The sequence below is a fragment of the Apteryx mantelli genome, chromosome 2, assembly GCF_036417845.1.
Source record: "Apteryx mantelli isolate bAptMan1 chromosome 2, bAptMan1.hap1, whole genome shotgun sequence".
NCBI classification, from domain to species: domain Eukaryota; kingdom Metazoa; phylum Chordata; class Aves; order Apterygiformes; family Apterygidae; genus Apteryx; species Apteryx mantelli.
In genome coordinates, this window is record NC_089979.1 from 10,282,337 (window position 1) to 10,301,863 (window position 19,527).

A 19,527-nucleotide genomic window follows, 5' to 3' on the forward strand; every position below is an offset into this window, starting at 1 on the left:
CTTTTGCCTAGCGCTTGCTTTCCAGTGGTTGCAGCTCGATGCAGTGTCAGCTCAGACGGATCAGCAGTTGCGTCTCCTGTCTCTGTAGCTTCCAGCCTTCTGTATCCGAGTCTCGCTTGGGAAAATTGGTGATATTCCGGGTTTCCCTGGGGCCCAGCTCAACCTCCTTTGCCTCCTCGCGCCTCCCCAGCCTCCTAGGCTGCCTTTAGCCCGTCCCCCTCCTCTACTGCGTCTGCTCTGCATCCGTGTCCTCACCCTGCTACTGTTGTCCCCAGCTAATTCAGCTGGATGGACCCTGATTTGGGGCAGATGCACCTCAATAAACCTGTGCAGCTCTCCTGATGGCAGAGTAACGCGTTTCCTTGGGCTGCGTGCCGAACCTCTCCTGCAAAGTGTTCATACCTAACTGGTTGAGATGTGTTGTCTTCATATGTTTTCAGGTTTTGTGATGTTGTCTGTACGTATACAAAGACTGATAGGTTTGCATCCTCCTACCAGCAGGAGAAATTAAAAAAAAAAAAAAAAAGTTGTTTCTGTATAACAGGATACCTTTCTGAGAGAAAAGTTTTAGAAAGTATTTTCCTGTCTACTCAGATTCCTTCTCTTTTTAATAAAGATTTCTCTGTGCAGTCAGTTTTTCCCTGTAGCTATAAATCACAGGCCCATGTAATTTTCTGTAATTTTAGTATAGCTGGCAGGATTTCCTTAAATCCTATTAACTTCTGAGTTGCAATCCAATACTTATGTAAGGGGGTCATCCATATACCACTCAGATCTCCGAGTATCCTTTCTGTGTCCTAATATGAACACAAAATCTCCAGCAACCCTAAAAGCACCATTTTTTTTCTGGAAAAACTTGAGTTAAATGGGTTAAATCCTAGAATGCTCATGTATAGTATATATGTGATTTAGTCTAGGATTTAATATGAAGAAAGGCATACAGTCTAATGAAAAGTGAAGCCTCTTTCTTAATGAATAAAAATAATGACAATCTTTGCTTTTCTCTACTTTTTCAGAGTCTGTGATGTGGAAAATATGTTGCTTATTCTGCCTGTTCTAAAAGCCCTGTACTATTTCAGAGGTAGTGGGGACATTTTGAGGAGCTTGGGCTTTAAAATTAGAAGATCTTTTAGTCCAAATCAGCACCTAAAATACCATATACTTTAATACTGTTTAATACAACACTGGTGGAATCTAACATTTGTAGAATGAAAATTGTGATGGGAGCAGATGTTAAGTTAGTGCCAATTTTTCTTAAAATATGCCAGTTAAGAGATGAAGGAAAAGGAAAATATGAGAAGACGTAGGTGTGGAGTTGAAGTTGAAAAATTTTAAAGTAGTAGAATAGCTTTTCAAAGCAGGGTCAGAGAAAAGAACATTGCTTATTTTTCCTCCTATCTGCCATACTGTGCAGAGTAAGTTTCTGTGGATGAAAGAGGGGCCTTTTCTCCCCCTTTTCTTAAATCAGAACTGTACAAAAATTGCTTTGGATTTTAAGATTTGAGTATAGAGAAGTTCTTTAAAGAGGGAGTTTTTTCTATCTGCCTTTGCTGTGATCTTTGCTTAAGAATTTTGTGAGAAGTTCACCACTTTACCTTTCAGAAGCTCCTCTCTGTGTTGTCATTTTTCCTGCTATTTTGCATTTCAGCATTTTTCTCACCTGCACATTGAGGGTTCTAGCAGAACAATCCTTAAGTTATGTGCTACCAAATTAAGCTACTATTCAAAGATGTTTTAAGTGTCATTTAGATTATTTTGTATTTCTATAACAACCATGAAATATTTTTCCTTGCTTTATCCATAGGACCTATATGTGAAGGATTTAGTGTTTGTTCTTGTTTTAAAGCTTGTTACTTTTTCATTTTTAATATAAACAGATTTTTTTAACAAGACTCAGCATTAGCCTCTCTGCAGCAATTGAAATTTATGAGAGCTAAGGAAACGTTAACTATTTCTGAAAATTTCACCTTCAGATCTAATTATGACATAGGATTGGCTGCAATATTATCACAGTTCTTATATTTTTATTGCTCCTTCTCTGACACTACCCCCCCCCCAAAAAAAAAAAAAAAACACAAAAAAACCCACAAAAAACAGATCTGGGTGAGTACCCGTGTGTGACAAAGTAGATCTCATAGTAGAGAGACACCCTGTACTAGTTGGTTTCCAAACTGAAACAGATAATACTGATGGGGAAAAGCTAATTCCTACCAAAATGTTAAATTTTTGCCACCATTATTTCATTTAGACTCAGATGCCCTAGGGAGATGCATCTGGCCTTTGAATAGGAAATATTGTGCTTTGCTTCTTGGTAAATTTTGTCTCTGGGAAATAGATTCAATTTTTTGAAGCTGGTTCTAAGTTTGTTTAGACATGCTGTTAAGAAGAGGGAAGGGGGTGTGATAAAGGCACTAAAACAAGATAAGTACTGTAATTGTACCTTGGGAATGGTGATGATTAATGAAGGAGATCTTTTCTACTGAAAGAGTTCAGAAGCACTTGGTTTGGGATTTTGCTACTTCTTGACAGAACTGAGTATATCTAGGACCTTGTCTTTATCAGGAAGTTAATTCAAGTTATCGTAACGTATAGACTTAAAGTGTAGCCTTTTCTGATGTAGCGACTCTGTAGAATAAAATACCAATCCTTAGAAATTTGGTATTTTGTGAGTAAAATCAGACTTAAGTGGTTTTAGAAAGATGTGCCTTATAAAGCAAAATTTAAACATTGCATAAATTTATTTGGATATTGGTTTGCAGTAACTCCTTCTGTTTCAGAGAAACTGAAACACTGTATTGAGGAAAAAAAAATTATATACAGTAGTAACTCAGCAACATAATTCAGTTTTTTTCCTTGCCAGCAGATGTCAGCTTCAAGTGATTTGTTTCTAAAGTGTGTTCTATGACAGGTCAGTTTAGATTATTGTTATGGTCCCTGTAGCTTTCTCAGTTTACGAAGTTATTAATAAAGGATGGTCTTTAAAATATTTAGACATGTTCTGTAGAGGATACTTGGAAGGCTATGACTTTGTTTTAAATTACACCCTCTATTGATATGTTTCAGTTATCTTAATGTTGATTTTTAAAATTTGTTTTTTCACCTCAGGTAATGATTTGGGCCCACCTTCAACTAAGGCTGCAAACAAGTTTGAGGGGATGTCTCAGCAGTCAAGGTAAAATCAAATCTGTATCTATAAGGTTGAAGATGAAAATTTATCTAAATACATCTAATTTGTAAATGAGAAAAATTAACCTTTTATACGAGGTAGAACCCCGGCCATGGTACTTCGTTAGTGTTTTGCATGTCTTACGACCACACACATACTTTAGCTTCACTGAGCTTCCTATGCTTTGTTCATAACTATCCAGACACAGTTTATCCGTTGAATGGGATGGACAAAACCACTTGTACCAGTATCTATCTATTGCTCATACAAAAGTGCCATCTGGGCTAGAGTATGTTGCCTTAAACTGCAGTCTAGAAGGACAAAATTTATCTTCATGTTTCCTGACATTTCATTTTATCTGCTTCATGCTGTTGAGATATCATGCCTGTTGCTGTAGAAAAACAAAACACTTCATGGTGTCACTCTTGGTATAGGTTGGCATAGAAGTAACTCGCTGAGAGAGAGGACCTGTCTCAGTCTTTCAGCTGAAATGTTTGAGTCTGCTAGGCGTATGTGCTGATGCACAGTTTGTAGTAACACAAACTGCTCATAGGCCACCAGGTCAGTGCGTTACATGCGTCGTCTTCAATAGCTGGAGAAGAAGGGATTGCCACCTACTCCTGTCACTCGGTGTTTGCTCTTCCTTTATCTGTGTTGTGATTCCAAAGTCCTTACGTACAATGTATGGCAGTTCTACTCAACGTGCGCCTCGGGCAGCATGAGGGAGTCCTTGCCTGACCACAAGTGTATGTGATCAGGCCATGACCAGAGACAGACGTAATGTCAAACAAATCACAGTAGACTTGTAGATAGAGTTGCTGGACATTCCCTGGTGTCTCTGATCTGCTTTATCAGGACAGGCAGTGGATTTGTTCTTGGTAGCAGAGCTGACTTGCTTTATATGATGAATCCTTCTAGGTGGTATATGGTATTCAGAGGAAAAAAGTGCTGGTCTGCAGCATAAGGAGCTGACGCCATACTTGATATTCATAACGTGAGGGTAAAGGTGTGAGACTTGTACTTGATGTCAGTAGACTGGAAGGGCGTAGGTAATTATTTATCGAAGCAAGACTGAGTTTGGCTGTTCTTTCAGTTTTGCGTTAAGATATATTTTGTCTTTAAAGCAAATCTAGAAAATTAAGCTGAAAGTGTTTATTCATACTCATTTCAAAGTAAAACATTCAGGGATAAATAATACCAGAACCAGAGTTGCTGATGAAGCAGAAAACTTTCTGCTCTGTTGAACATATTCTAGCAAGTCCCTGACTCATTTGTCTCTTTTTTCCTTATTGTTTTGAGTTAATTATTTTGAGGTGAAACTGATTTTTTTTTTATGCCTTAAATCAGTTTGTTTTCTTCTTTGTAACTTTTTCTAGAGAGGTGTTTGAAATCAAACTAAATATCTCATAAAAAAGCAGAGCTCATAATCCCTTTATCACCTGTGCTAAAAAAGCCTCGAAACATTAAGGACTTGCAGTTCCACTAGCATAAATTTAAGGAGGCTGGAATCCAGCAATGCAAATCTTGTCTGAATTATAGCTTCACAAAAGCAGAACAACCAGTGAGATCATTTTCCCCTTTCATGACAGAGTTTAGCTGGTGCCAAACCAGATGGTAGTTTAGGATTAAATTGAGTTAAGGAAGCAAATTATCTTATAAGATTGGTAGCCTGAGCAAACAGGCGTAACTTGTATTTGGATCGAGGTGAAATACTTCCAATTTTTAGCAGAATTTGCTATGCAATGAGCAGCTTATTTCCTCAAAGAGCAGAATTCTTCTTAATTTGTTGCTAGTTTTAAAATGAAATGAAAAAGGTAGAACTCCTGTGGAGCCTTTTCCTCATTCAGTACAGAAAGCGTAATGAATCGCAGCCATTTATACATATTCATAACTGATATTTCAAAGTCTTTCTGATTTTCATGACCTAAGACGGTTTAGACTGTGCCTCGAGACAAGCAACCCTTGGCATAGTATAACGTAGCTGTTGATAGCTAACTATGGAAATATCAGTGTCTGTTGTTAATGCATAAAATTGCACTTGTCGGGGATACATAAATTGACCAAAGAAAAATTCATTTTCACCAGAACGTTTCAAGGTGTTTGTCAAGATGTGTTTTTCCTACAAACTTCGTCACTGAGTTTTAGTCTCTTCAGTAGAAGAATGATTCTAAAAATTACAAAAATGCATGCACAGAAGTGGGGGGGGGGGCTCCCACTTCCATAGTCCATTTATAGAAAAGTAACTCGTGTATGTGTTCAGTCAAAGGATTTTGGCATTTTGTTCAAAGTTTTAATAAGTGTTGCCCTCAGAAACCATGTTTGAAAATTTGAGCCAGCCTGGTGTTAATTTGGGGAAAAAAAAAAATCTACAAAGGAAAGCATAGGTGGAACGCTTGGCAAGATGTGACTGTCTCTCAGATTTTTATGCTGTAATTAAATTACTCCCAACCATCTTGCATGTGCTGTTGCTTACCATTACAAGTCGCTAGTGCAGCTATAACACAGCTTGACAGAATGAAGTAGGTTGTTTGCCCACGATAATCAGTATTTTCCTTGGAGTAGCAGAGGCTTTGTCTTCTAATGGAGTTGCAGGATGTGTGTAATACGATACTATACTCATGCAGTGGGTGACAAGGCATAGGCTCAATCCTAGAAACTTCAAGCTGCTAACGTAAAGGACAGATTATATTCTGAGCGATTCGGTATGGTTACTTTAATGTTTAAAGACCAAAGTTTCCTTAAAAAGTTCAGGATCTCTCAGCTGAGTTCTCTTTCAGTTTCATCCATTTTCAGAGTATGTTTTTGCACGTACCATGGTCCATAGGATAAATCTGCACTGTAGCATTAAAGCTTTGCATGGGCTTTGCATGTCTTTTTCTCTCTTTGAAGAAAGTGGTCCGTTCTTAATAGTGCTTTGAGTTTCAGGATTAATCCACAGGCAAGGTGAAAAGTTGGTTATACAAAATAAGCACTGTAAATGTGAATTTTTCTAAATTATGGCCATGGGGAAGTAAAAATGGGAAAGAGTAGGTGTAACAATTGTAAGCACTAATAATTCATATCTGTTGATTTTTAGCACTGGAACTGCAAAGACTGCACTTGGTCCAAGAGTTCTTCCCAAACTACCTCAGAAAGGTAAAAATAATTAATTAAATAAATATATTGGGGGGGGGATAATTTTCTTTTAAAAGTGCATAAGGGTAGATACTTGTTTTAAGTATATAGATCCTTTCAGCAAAAGTTTTATTTCTAGAACATCACAAACCATGAAATTGTAGCAAAACTGAAAAGGATTTTGGAAGATCAGGAAGTTTTTATTAAACTAAAAAGGAGTTAGCCCTCGGAGGAAAATAGAATCATAAAATAATCGAAGCTGGCTGAGACCTCAGGAGGTCGTTTGGTCCAATCCCCCACTCAGAGCAGGGCAGACTGACATTAGGTCAGGTTGTTAAGGCCATGTACAGTCAAGTTTTGAATATCTCCATGGGTAGCCTCTCTGAGCTATGTTTTATATCCAGTTTCCTAATATTCTTGATGCAGCTTGTGTCCGTTGCCGGTAAGAACCTGTCTTGGGGGAACAGGGTTGTTCTTAATAACTTGAAAAAGAATTCAAGTATGTTACATACTTGCTTGTGTATCAGTGACAAACTTGCTAAGATCGTGATCCAAGCTGATGTTTCATGGGCCTCTTTCTCGAAATTTATTTGTTCAAGTCTCTCTTTAAAGAAGATAAATAAAACCTGGCTTATGAGTTAAGGAGGTTTTTGGTTTTCCTTGCAGCAGTTCACTGCAAACTTCAAAGCAGACCTACCTCATAGCTATCTGATACAGCATCCCATCAAAAATGCATTATATATGTCAACGTCTGAGTGGATGATTATTTTAGAGTCTTAAAATCAGGAAGTAATGCTGACTGGCTTAACTTCCAAAGATGACTGAAATACAGACCATAAATTATTTTAACATAAAATGCAAATGTGAAGTTTCAACTTTATTTATCAGTAATAGCTATGATATGACATCATCTTTTGAAAGAGACAGCACTGACATGATGAGGTATCTCTGCAAAGGAAGTTAGCATTTCCTTGATTTAAAATGAGAGCTGGTTTTAGGTGAAAATTAATGTGGGGTCAACAATCAAAGCACTGATAAGGGCCAGTATCAGTTTTTCATATCATTTTTTTAAGACTTAAATTGATGTGGATGATCAGTGCTTGTATATTTGCTATTAGATACATCTAGGAGACAGTTATATACAGACTTTTTTTAAAACAAAGTGTTTGATAGTAGCTATGCAATTCCATTCGTGGAAATCATATAAAATTTTCCTCTTTGGTATGAATAACCGTAAAAAATAGCATGAAGATATTCTTGTAGTAGGTGATATCCAAAGTGTTGGTTTTGTTGTAAAATGTCAGACCACCCTTTTGGATAGTATAATATGACATTAAAGCAAAGCTGAATACAGTATGAAATGATTCCTTTTAGTCAAAGTGCATTGCTTTCCTTGTGGTGCATAACTTTTTTTTTTTCCTCTTTTCCCCTTCATTTCCTTTATTATAGGGTGCTTGTTTTTTTAAGTTGGACTTCACTGTATAGTCACATAGCATTATACAATTAGAATTTTACTTAAGGAATTTAGCAGTAGAATCGGTGAAAAGAAAGTCATGACACTGAGACAAAGTTAATTGAAAGGACTGGCTTATTTTCCATTTCCTTCCATAAAACCTTCAAAATAGACTGTTTTAAAGCATCTCATCTTTATTAAATTATAAATATTTACAATGATTCATTTTTTATTAGTTTTGGCTTGAATCTCTGTAATAGTGCATTACGTACACTGTAGATGCATACATTCTCACACAGTCACTTGCTGTCTCCCTCAAGAGGCTGGAGATACTAATTCTAAAACTTGGTCTTTTTTATATAGAGTTCAATTGTAAATATGTTTTACTGGCATTAAAGAGAATCTTCATTGCAGTCACATCAGTGGCTTGATAGGTTGTCTTGCATGGTAAAGTATTTCTTGTGTTATATTTAATATTTTTCTTCAAGGCCCAAAAAGCAGTCACCTTATTTCACCTTAACTAGTTACTCTGTGTAAATTGTGACCTGGTAACTGTTGGATTAAGCACCGGTGGCCTCCTGCAGGAGCGGTGTTATGAGACCTAGCACTGCCCTCAGTGAAGAAGGGCTAATAAGGTTGTATTATCATGTATTTGCCACAGATTAAGAGGACATATGGACAGTTACCAGGACTCAGGCACATATCAAACTACAATGATTTAATGACCATATGTTCACTAAGTCCTTTAATGGAATGTTAAAATGAGATTATGAAAAAATGTTATTATGCTTTTCTGTTTTAGTGGCACTAAGAAAAATAGAAACCAGTCATCATCTTTCAATAGATAAATCCAATCAGCACGCGGAAATCTTTCAGAAGCCTTCACTGTCCATCGATCTACCACAGAAACCACAACCTGGAGACTTGCCCCCAAAGCCTCTGCCTCTGGAACTAACTCAGAAACCTCAAGTGGGAGATTTACCCCCAAAGCCTGGAGAGCTACCCCCAAAGCCTCAGCTAGGAGACTTGCCACCAAAACCACAACTTGGAGATTTACCTCCAAAGCCACAAATGAAGGACCTTCCTCCAAAACCTCAGCTAGGAGAGGTGTTGGCTAAAACTCAAGGTGGAGAAGCATCACCAAAGCCTCAGCCTACAGAGGCAAATCAAAAATCTCACTCGTTAGATCTTTCTCCAAACGTACAATCTAGAGACACCATCCAAAAACAAGCATCTGAAGAGTCTAATGACATAACACATACCCTGCCAGAAACCCCTGTGCCACTTCCCAGGAAAATAAATATGGTAGGTACTACTCCAGCTAGTTGAAAGTATCCATGAAAGGCTTTGAAGCTGTTGTAGGACTACTCGTGCAGAAAAGAAAGCCCTTGAGTTATACACGTGAAACAGGTAACTTTATTGGCTATGAGGGGGAATGAGGTGGTTTGTGCTCACAAGCAGCTTCCGCAAATACCTGGGTTTCACAAGGCCTCTTGCATGCCAAAACAAATACTAGTAAGATAAAACAATAGTCTTGGGAGCATGATAACGTATTCAGATTTACATAGTAGTTATACTTCTGAATTAAGTGGTGGTTTTCTGTGCTTTCTTTGTTCACTGCTTTGTATGCCTTAGATTTTTATATATAATATATATTTATTTATTTATACTTATATATATTTGTTTTTGAAAGTGTTAGGAATTAGCACCTATTGTCAGTAGATACAAAACTGAAAATACAGGTCAACTGACAAACATTCCTATCACGAATATTTAACATTGGTGCACTGAAGTGAGAAACAAAGATTCAAATATATTGCTCTATTGGTAAAATTTACACTGCAGGATGTTGTGCAGTAGCAGAGCTGGAATTATAACTACATTCCAAGTCTGCTTATTCAATCCGGAGGTCATCTTGCTAGCCGATGCAACTTCCATCCAACTGAGGTTTTTCATGCATATGTATATTGAAGTCATTTTGTGAAACTCTAGAGCTCTCCTATGGTTTTCATCATAAAAAATACATCAAAAGAGATGTTTTTGCTTGTCAAAGTGGCTATGCAAAGCACTTAAGTTAAAGGAAATACAACTTCCCTTCTCGTACTGAAAGCAGAGGGGGAGTTTCTCCCTTGTGCTTCTTTGAGGAAGAACAGTGTTTCTCTGCAGCCCTCTCTCTGCTTGGCTTTTGTGAGTGACTTGTCGGTAGGCTCCTAACTGAACCGAGAACAAGATGGTTGTTGCTTGGGCTTCCTGGTTGTTTGGGTAATTAAATAGAATATCATCAGGCTCTGATCAAAACCTGTGTGCAACTAGGATTTGTTTATATGCTTTTAAAAATAAGGAGGCAATTGGTGTGGGGTGCTCTCAACTATTTCTTCCTTTTAATAGAGGGAAAGAAAGCAAATAATTGATTCATCTTCTGAACTCTTCTGCCTTTTTATATAGAAAATGATGAGGAAAAATTCAGTGGTCTGAAAATTCAGCCATTATCAAGTGTACAGTAAATTAAATAGTTCCTCTGCTTTGGAGTGATCAAAATCATGCACCCTTGATAATTAGTTTCCAGTATTCTACACATCTTTGCCTGCACGCATGCGTCTCTTCTTGTTCACTGGAGTCTTTTGCTTTCCTCAGTTAGTAATGTGTAATGAACTCCTTTTAAATGTATCTTGTCTCCATTTTCATCCCATTGCTATAGCCTGTCAGCACAAATTGATGAAATACTACATTGCAAAGCAACATTAAGACCTGTGATGGCAGCCACTAACACGAGTGGATACTTCACTGTTCTTTTTGCTAATCTATTTGGCGGCTAAGTAGTCAAAAAGTTTTTACTGGAAGTTTTAGAAACGCAGTTGTTCAGAATTGTTAGGGTGAAACGCGAATACTGTTAATACGTAAGGAATTGAAAGGATGCTTGTAGAGAAATGAAACTTGGTCTGAGTGCTCTAAAATCACACTGAGAACTTGAATGTTCTTTTTTTTTTTCCCTGTTTCCTATAAAATCTATAGCTTCAGAAAGGAGACAAAGTGTTCCTTATATAACAAAAAGATCTTTAAGGTAAAGAAGAACACAGTAGTTGTTTCCCTTCATCACTGTAGGATTCATTGGAACTCCTCTTAGTTTGTAAAGGTTCTCTGCAGTGGAAAGCTGGGACTGGCCTCAAATATCTGTTAATATTGAATTCCAATTCCTTGTGATAGCTGAGATTTTTTGTTCAAATTATCTCAATTTGTTTAAAGAGAGAGAGTGGGTTCTTTGAAGTAACTTTTTACTGTGCCAAATCCTAGCTGTAAAAAATCCCTTTGATGTTGTATAAATTTCCCTTCAGGTATTTCTGTTCATTTGTCTCAATAGTATGTTTTTTTTAGCCTTATGTTATTGTATGAACTGCAGTGTTCCTTAGATCCTTCTATAATTGTTGTTATCTCATAACCTGACTTGAGCCTGAGTGCTGTTTGCTATGTGTCTATACTGCGTTGAACTGCAGGCGTTTTTTTGCCGAAACATGGAGGTTATTCAAATGGGTAGGTAATAGCAAAGAGAAGACACCCTAGGAAATTTCCTCTGTGAAGTTGCTCTTGGCTCGAATTCCTCTCAACCTGCTGGCTTTTCCCTAGTAGCCCTTCTGCTGCTTAGCTCCTTGTGCTATTCTTTTTTTATACTCTTGTTACCTGGCTACTTCTGTTCAAAGGAGGAACTGTGCTTTTTTAAAGATATACAGATATGATATACAGGACTATAAAGTAGCAGGCATATTTTGCTGCAAGTATTGCTTACTTATTTAATTTGGAAATGATCTAAAGCATTTTCCCTGCCCTGAGAAACATATGTTCAGGGAGGAGTTCGTGGCTCAGACTTTTTCATGTGAATTAGCAGTATGCAGCAAAATGTGACCTAGAAAATGTTTGGACTCAGAACAGTAAAATTGTGAGAGTATTTATTCTAAATCATAGTTGCAAGATAGTACTGCCATCTGAAATTAAGTCTTTTTTTTTCTTTTTTGTGAGAGATTGCTAACATCCTGCATCAAAAATCTTTCAAAAAATAATTTCCAGATTCAGTCCTATAAGTAGATCTGAAATCAAAGGATACTCTATTTTTTTGCACTAAATCCAAACCCAAAGCTGTAAGAAATACTGGGATTTAAATTCAGCATTTTCCTCAGCCCTTATTTCTCATAACATTCAGAGGAGATTGGATTTCAGTTTCTGTTCTTGGGTGTATTTTTAATATAAGTATGTATTGAAGGGGAAAGAGAGTATTTGTTGACTGGAACAAAATTAAAACATTAAACTTTCTTTACCGAAAGAAATGTAGGTTGCTTAAGCAATGCAGTAGATGTTAAAGTCTATGTGGAGTTCTGTATTTTAAGAAAAAAGAAAGCGTAAAGAAAAGACTAGGCCTATGTAGGTCATGCTTTCTTAAATTGCTTGCTGAAGCAGGTTTTGGTTTGGGGGGGATTCTTTTGTCCCTGATTGCAGGGAAAAAAAATGGTAGCCTTCACCGAGTTGTAGAACAAAATATTAACTAAAAAGCAAAACTTACATGATATATATGTTTTCCCTGTTTCTCAGGTCTTTCATCTAAACCTTCATTATATTTTTAGGGAAAAAACAAGGTTAGGCGAGTGAAGACCATTTATGACTGTCAGGCAGATAATGATGATGAGCTCACATTTGTCGAAGGAGAAGTAATTATTGTAACTGGTGAAGAGGACCAAGAGTGGTGGGTATGTATCTTTTCCTTGTATAGTTTCACATTACTTAAATTTCTTTGAATTTAAAAATGTGACTTTCTCCTGAAAATCCAGACCTGCATCCTTTTTTCAGGTTTAAGGGTTTGGGCTCCCCCCCCCATTGTTTTGCTGTATTTAGTGGCTGTTTTTTTTGGAGGGGGGGTTGTTTGTTTGTTTGAACTAATATCCAATGTTTAAACTCATGTAAGAGGAGCCTTCTTTTTCTCTTAGGATCTATTTCTTGCTGGGAGTCTGCTAAAAACCATCCTGACTAGGTCCGGCTTGACTGCTAGCTCGTAATGATAATCTGTGTTTACACACATTACTGTTTATGATGCACACTAGTCTTCCATCACGTGAATGAAGAGGTGATGTCACGTCTTCGCTCTCTTCAGCATGCTTACGCTCTCTGTGTAAAACAAGAGAGGCAATTATCTAAAGTTCGCCAGAAATATTAAATTATACCTACAGGCATTGCTGGGAGTCTGAAAGACTATTTGTAATCAGTGCTGTAAGCTGCTGGTTTTCCTCCCTAAATGACAGGTAGTTAATCAACATTTTCTTTCCCTTCTTTCCTCCAATGTCATTTTTTTGGGTCATGCTCCCTCCTTCTCAGGACTGCATATTGCCCTGTGGCTTGCTGGTGCTAACCTCAGCTTCGTTCAGTCCCCCTCAGAGGCTCCAGCCCTCCCTTGACACTACTTGCTGCCTCCAAAGCCCTGTCCTATCATGCTGCCCTACACAAGAATTATTACCGGGGAAAATGAGACCCATTTCATGTTGATAAAAACAAATTCTTACTGCAGTGCTGCCTATGATTTCCTAATCCAGCTGCAGCGCAACCTTCACTGCCTTGGCTCTGGCTACACACCAAGTTCTCTCTCGCTCGCTAGCCGGGCATTAAGTGTTTCAACTGAAAGATGGTTATCAAAGGAGCCATGCCCAGTGGAAAGCTGCTGTAAGAGCTGCATCATCCAGTCCCTGATTATAGTTACAGTAGTCAGGGAACCTGTTTTGTGAAGTACCCTGGGATCTTAAAAAACCACATGCCTGACAAATTCCATTAAAGCACTTCAGCCTGACTGTTTCTGAGGAGGGAAATAAGGGCTGTTGACTCATATGCTTCAAAAATTTGGCTCTACAAGAGGAAACGGCCGGCCCTGCATGTTTCCCCTTCCCATTTTGTCAGCCTGTGGAAGAGGAAGGAGGTACATTACTCTTCTGAAAGTAGTGATCAGCCCTGTAGCAGGATGAGAAGAAGGTTATGTGGTCTATCAAGACTTTGCTATTCCAGCACTGTTGGCTTGATAGTTGTTTATAATCTAGGCCTTTTAATAATGAAAAGCTCACACGCAAAGTGCCATTTTTTTTTATAAGTTGTTTGGTTATTTTTTATGAATATTATGCAATTCACTGGTTGCAGACTGTTCTCTGATAGAAATTGTATATGGAGGACACTTAATCAGTAGACATTGTGATTTGTTATAAATAGTAACATGCACATTGTTAAGAATCATATTAATTCAAGGAGAAAATAGGTGGGCCTTTATCACTTTAAGTGAAGTTTTTTCTAGGATTTCTGGTATCCAGTCATCAGGATTATTATAAGTAATATCACAATTGTAGCAGACATTTTTCTCAAGTGAGGTGTTTAGGATTTATTCAGTTAGCTAAGATAAATGGTTCTGAAAGACTTGCGCGTTGTTAATGTAACTTAATCTAACAGGCTAAGGAAAGTCAGGTCTCTGTTTTGGTGAGATTCTTGAAATTCAGTGGTGCATGCAGCTCTTCTAGGTTTCCAAATTCAATTGTAATCATTTTGTTCTCTTTTGATTTTAAGATTGGCTTAATTTGTCCTATTTATAATATGCTTGTACAGTTTTGTTTTGTTCCTGTACACAAATTCAAGTATTAACTAAATTATTCTTGTGACTGCCCAAGAACTTTCAGAAGCTCCTTAGGATCCATGGAATGCTGTTGTTTTTGAATGGAGTAAATGCAGTCTGTGAACAATGTATACTTTTTTTTTTTTTCCTCCTGTGTTACAGATTGGCCACATCGAAGGACAGCCAGAGAGGAAGGGGGTCTTCCCGGTGTCCTTTGTGCACATTCTGTCAGACTAGGAAAAGGAGCGAACAAACAAGAAACCCTAAACTTGAGCATTGCACATTCTTCATGCAAGACGGGCTTTTTAGCAAAAGCGAACGCTGCTGCCTCCCTGTAATCCTGTGCACAATTGTGTATATAGCTGCTGTTACAAAATAAGAATTCATTTAAGTTTCACCTCATGAGGTTGAATTATATGTATTGTAAATATACTGTGTTATTCTGCCTTTGCCAGTATTATGGTAGCCTTGGAACCTGGCACGCCTTATTGGGTTCGTTGAAGCCATCCTCGGCATCTAGCACTTACATCTCTGTCTATGCTGTTAAAAATATGTATGAACTGCCAGCTTTCCAAACATAGGTGGTCTCCATCAACCATGTAACTGTACAGAAATGACTGTTCTTAATAACTCGGTATTCTCAATATACAATTAGCAGAAAGTTAGAATGAGTGAATGGTTTTGGACAATTTAAAAATCAGTCTGCAGTTTATAAGTGTATGCAGTTTACAGTTATGAAACCCACTTTGGTATTTATTTAATATAGTACTCAGTTAAGTGTAATTATGAAGACAAATATTCACTGACTTTACAGATAACAGTAATGTTTTATGGTGTGCATACAGCATTTCATGTTTATATTATGTGGACCTTTGCCAAACTGTGATTGCAGTTCCCCTGTGATATTACCTCACTATAAAAAGTTACAAATTTCTTTCATTTGAAAACTTATGTTAATGGAAATTAGTCATATTGTTCTTTAGTAGATATATGTGAAATTTGCTGGTTTCTTTCACTGAACTCTTAGTAACCAAGGACTTCTAGAAAATGTTGACTGTTGACATTATGCATGCATTTAGAGGCTTACTTGAAACCTGCCTTTGTACAAAAGTAGTACTGTAGTTACATAGCTACATTCGAAGAACAGAACAATTTTAACTTAATTGCTATTCAAATTAATGTGAGCTTGGAACAGTATTTGTTTATAGCTAATTGGCTCTTTGAAAAAAGATTTTGTGTTGTGTTTTGTTTTTTTTTCCCCTCTGTCTTCAACCTTGCTAAAAGTTAGTTACCTAAAATAAAATTTCTTAAGTGGTGGTATAAGGATAAATTTAGATTATTGTAATTGCTCTAAAAAATTGACATTAAGGTGACCTTTCATGCATTTGATCAGGCTATTAATGACATAACCCAGATCACAAGTATCAAGCTGTGTTTAGTAGACTTCACTAAACTGTAATTGTAACTGTCTTAATTCAAAGCACCAACAAAAAAGCATATTGTTATAAAGTTAATTTCTAAGAAGATCGTTGGAAGGTTGCATTTGACCTGTGGTTTCTTGCAAGTTGGTATAAAATTGCATTGCCAGAAAACACTTGTATTAGTGAAAACATTCATTTCCTATCTCACTTTCAACATCGTTTTTAACTTCAAAACAAAATGCAATTATGGTCTTGTGCCCCCCCTCCCCCCCCCGTTTGTCTATAGCAGGTTTTATAACTTTCATATGTAGTGTTGTATTACTTGCTTTAAATGTTATTTTGGCTTCAGTACCTAGTTCTGCTGTTTCAAAGCAGATTGTCTTGGCTGCATAGAAAGATTTTTCATTTCATAAAAGCACATCTCAAACTTTCTGAAGGCTTTCATTTTTAATCCAGTTTTACAAGACTGTAGTCAGTGAATATTTAATTCTGTTTATGTGGCAAATATGGAAACAAATATTGGTCTAAATCAAATGTGGAAAAAATGCAAAATATTTATCAACTATTAATGGTTTTATCATTTATGACAAAATTTATTCCAAGAAAAATTATTACACAATAAGTGAGTGAGCCTGCTGGCATCTAATCTTCAGTATTACCAGTTCCAGTATTTCGGACTTTACTCTGTTTTTTTTTTATTGAAAGGAAGTCAGGACTAGCGTTTATTTAGCATTCCATTTTATCCATTAATACAATGTTTTAAGTTGCATTAAAGAACAAAACCTATTCACTTTTGTGGTCAATTGTATTTTTAAGTGATCTTGAAATAAACTGATAAAAGCAAACCATATAAAGAAAACCTAGGCATGTAAAATTATGTAGAGTCAAATGTCTATTCTTTTCTACGCTCTTTAAAATAGTATACATATGCATTTTATAAAATTAAATGAGTTCCGCTGGGAACAATAGTTCTGTTTATTCTGGCTTATTGTAGGTCATAAGAAATCTGAAAATGTATGATATTGATTGAGTTTAGTACAGTATTATATTTGAACTCAATGAGCCACTGTCTGCAATTTTGTACATGACATAGTATTGGAAAGTCTAAATCTTTATGGAAAAATAGCTGATAAGGGGTCGGGGGGAGGGGCAGGGGAAGGTGCCCCCAGAGGGGGAAGTATGTTCTGCAGATGTTGTCTTATTTACTGTTGAACAACAGTTGCTATTTATTTTTTTATTACATAGTGCATCAACATGTACAGAAATCAGATCTGGTCGTGCCACTAGTTAAAATCTTGACTTCTCATAGAATGTTAAGGTAAAACATCAGTACACATGTCTATTCACATGTATTTAATGTGACAGTTTTTGAGTACTGTATGTGTTAATTTCTACTTTTTTAATATTTAAAATTGCTTTTAAATAAATGTATTCAGTTGATCCCAGATATCTGAACAAGGCCCTTTTGTCAACTGGAATATCCTCTAGGATGAAAGTCGATTCCAAATCAGTAGAACTTCAACACTTGAAATGTCTTTTTTTTTTTTTTCTTGAATATTGACCATCCTTTATATAATGCAATTGATTGTGTATATTTTTAAGAGCTGTTAAATATGGATGGAATTGCCTTTATCTGAAAATCTTTACTTACTAAAGTTAGAAGCAAAACACTTATTTTGTCCATGGGTTTCGATTGCTTCTCCGTGCCTTCCGTAGGCTCTATGGGCAGCTGCGTGTGTTTGTTTTTAAAGCGGACACTTCGAGCTGAGAAGAACTTCTGAGCGTGGCCCGCTCTTGTTCTGCCTTCCTGGGTCTCTCAGCACTTGACAAACCAGACAACGGCGCTCGAACTGACTTAAGCAGTACTAATCTTTCCTGGACAGAGTGACTTTATTGTTTAGAATTTCAATTTGATGCTGCTTGTGCAGTTTATTTTTCCCCTCCCTGACTAGGTTCTGGAAAGTTTTTGATTTAACTGCTCCAAACTGCTCCAAAAAGAACAAGTCACTTGAAATTTCTTTCTCATCCTCTGGCCAGAAAAAAAGTTGGAGTGTAAAGTTATACAATGTGGCTTATATCAAAAACAGTAACTGCAACAGCACAGGGCTCAAGAGACTGCCATGATAAGATAGCTTCTTTAATACTGTATTATTTAGTGTAGACGTAGCCCAAGTAGCCCATAGAATATTCTGCTCAAAACTCAGAGTTTAATGCAGTTGGAGGTGCTTTTTTTTGAGATGCTTATTTTAGCTCTTCTAAAAGACAGCTTGAGGCTTTTCAGATCAAGATAGCGTAGACACAGAACTGTAAGGTGTTTTTTATCTGTACAATTGTGAGCTAAAGTTTTTTTATCTAATACAAACTAACCTGTTCAGGTCGTCTTAATGACACTTTGGGGGAGTCATATAAAACCTGATTTACAGCTCAGTTGTCTGCGGAGAGTGATCAAGTTTCCTCTTGAGATAAGCTAAGTGCTATTTGTCAGCTTGTCCTTAAGCTTGCACTCCACCTGCACTTGCAGTGTGCACAGGACCTGGGAATTTTGACTCTCTAGTTCTGGCGGACTGGAGTTAGAGTACCACTAAGAACGGTAGTATGTCACTGTACAGGCTTTGCCTTGTTCCTCTCTAAATTACAGAACAGATCCTACTGTCTGCAGTAATGTGGATGCCTGCTCTAACCTTTTTCTAATAGCGGGGAAATTTTGCGATGGCTGTCACATCCACTAATGCTGTTAGAGCATCCAATCAATAGTTTTCTGTACTGCCCGAAGAATGAGTGTTTTGAACAAGCATTAAGTTTACCCGGAACGTTAAATCTAGTGTTAACACTACTGTGCAATTCCTCTGTTTGATCTTGGTTCGTATAGTGTCTGATTAGAAACGTCCCCTCGTGCTCATTACTCTTTGCTGCAAGGCAAGTGTGGGACTAGGTCTGTCCCCCATGGACAGGAATCTTTTTTTTTTTTTTTTTTTTCTTCCCCTTGAAGTTATGTTGTGTAAGTAGATCACTCTTGAAGGCTCAAGCAAGACTGCCCTAGAATGGCTGCATTAGAAGCTGTTCTGTTTACTTTGGTTAAGTTCAAACAATAGTGTAAGACTTGAGTTTTTGGTAACTAATTTCCCCAGTCTCTTTCCAAGACTCTCCTAGAGAACACTACAGGAAAAACTTACTGCAGCTATCTATAAACGTCAAGAGTAAGAAGTAGCATGCGATAGCTGAAGTCTGAAGCTGGTCTCAAACCCAATCTAGCAATTAATGCTTTTCTCCCTTCCCTGCCCTCACATCCCTGGGAAGGTGGTAACTGTAAACATGCTTCTGAGCTGAAGTTCTTAGTGTTTAAATAAATATTCAAAAACTGTTACTTATTGAAACAAAAGTGCTCCTGAGCTTGTGACTGACCTCTTGAGCTCAACTTGCACAGAAGAGGCCAAGAGCTGTTTGTCAGTTAAGCAGGGGTTTTGCAGTGGCTTTCTGTTGGGGCCTGCGGACTTCCTCAGCGACTTGACCACACCAGTAGCCACGGGCTGTTTCAAAGACACCTCAAAGACGAAAGCAGACATCAGTTTTTCAAGCAAGGAGAGATTATACTCCCTATAATCACCTATCTGTAATGCAGCTCATCCAGTCCATGTCTCTAGACCTATGTATTCATGTTTGCTAGGCTTCCCTTCATTCAAAATTTTAGATTTTTTTTTCTTTCAGACCTGTAGAGGTACTTTACTTCTAGGCAGGAAAGCAAGAGCCC

The 19,527-nt window shown here is 37.3% G+C and overlaps 1 protein-coding gene across 1 annotated transcript in view; it reads left to right on the forward strand.

The window, feature by feature from the left end:
* Window positions 1–17,449, forward strand: part of ASAP1 (ArfGAP with SH3 domain, ankyrin repeat and PH domain 1) — a 125,241-nt gene extending 107,792 nt beyond the window's left edge. Inside the window, exons 24-28 of the mRNA XM_067290155.1 lie at window positions 3,106–3,172; window positions 6,243–6,301; window positions 8,536–9,038; window positions 12,344–12,466; window positions 14,521–17,449. Of these exons, the coding sequence (XP_067146256.1) occupies window positions 3,106–3,172; window positions 6,243–6,301; window positions 8,536–9,038; window positions 12,344–12,466; window positions 14,521–14,595 (827 nt within the window). The 3' untranslated portion in view covers window positions 14,596–17,449. The remainder of the gene's footprint in view (window positions 1–3,105; window positions 3,173–6,242; window positions 6,302–8,535; window positions 9,039–12,343; window positions 12,467–14,520) is intronic.
* Window positions 17,450–19,527: the final 2,078 nt, after the last annotated feature.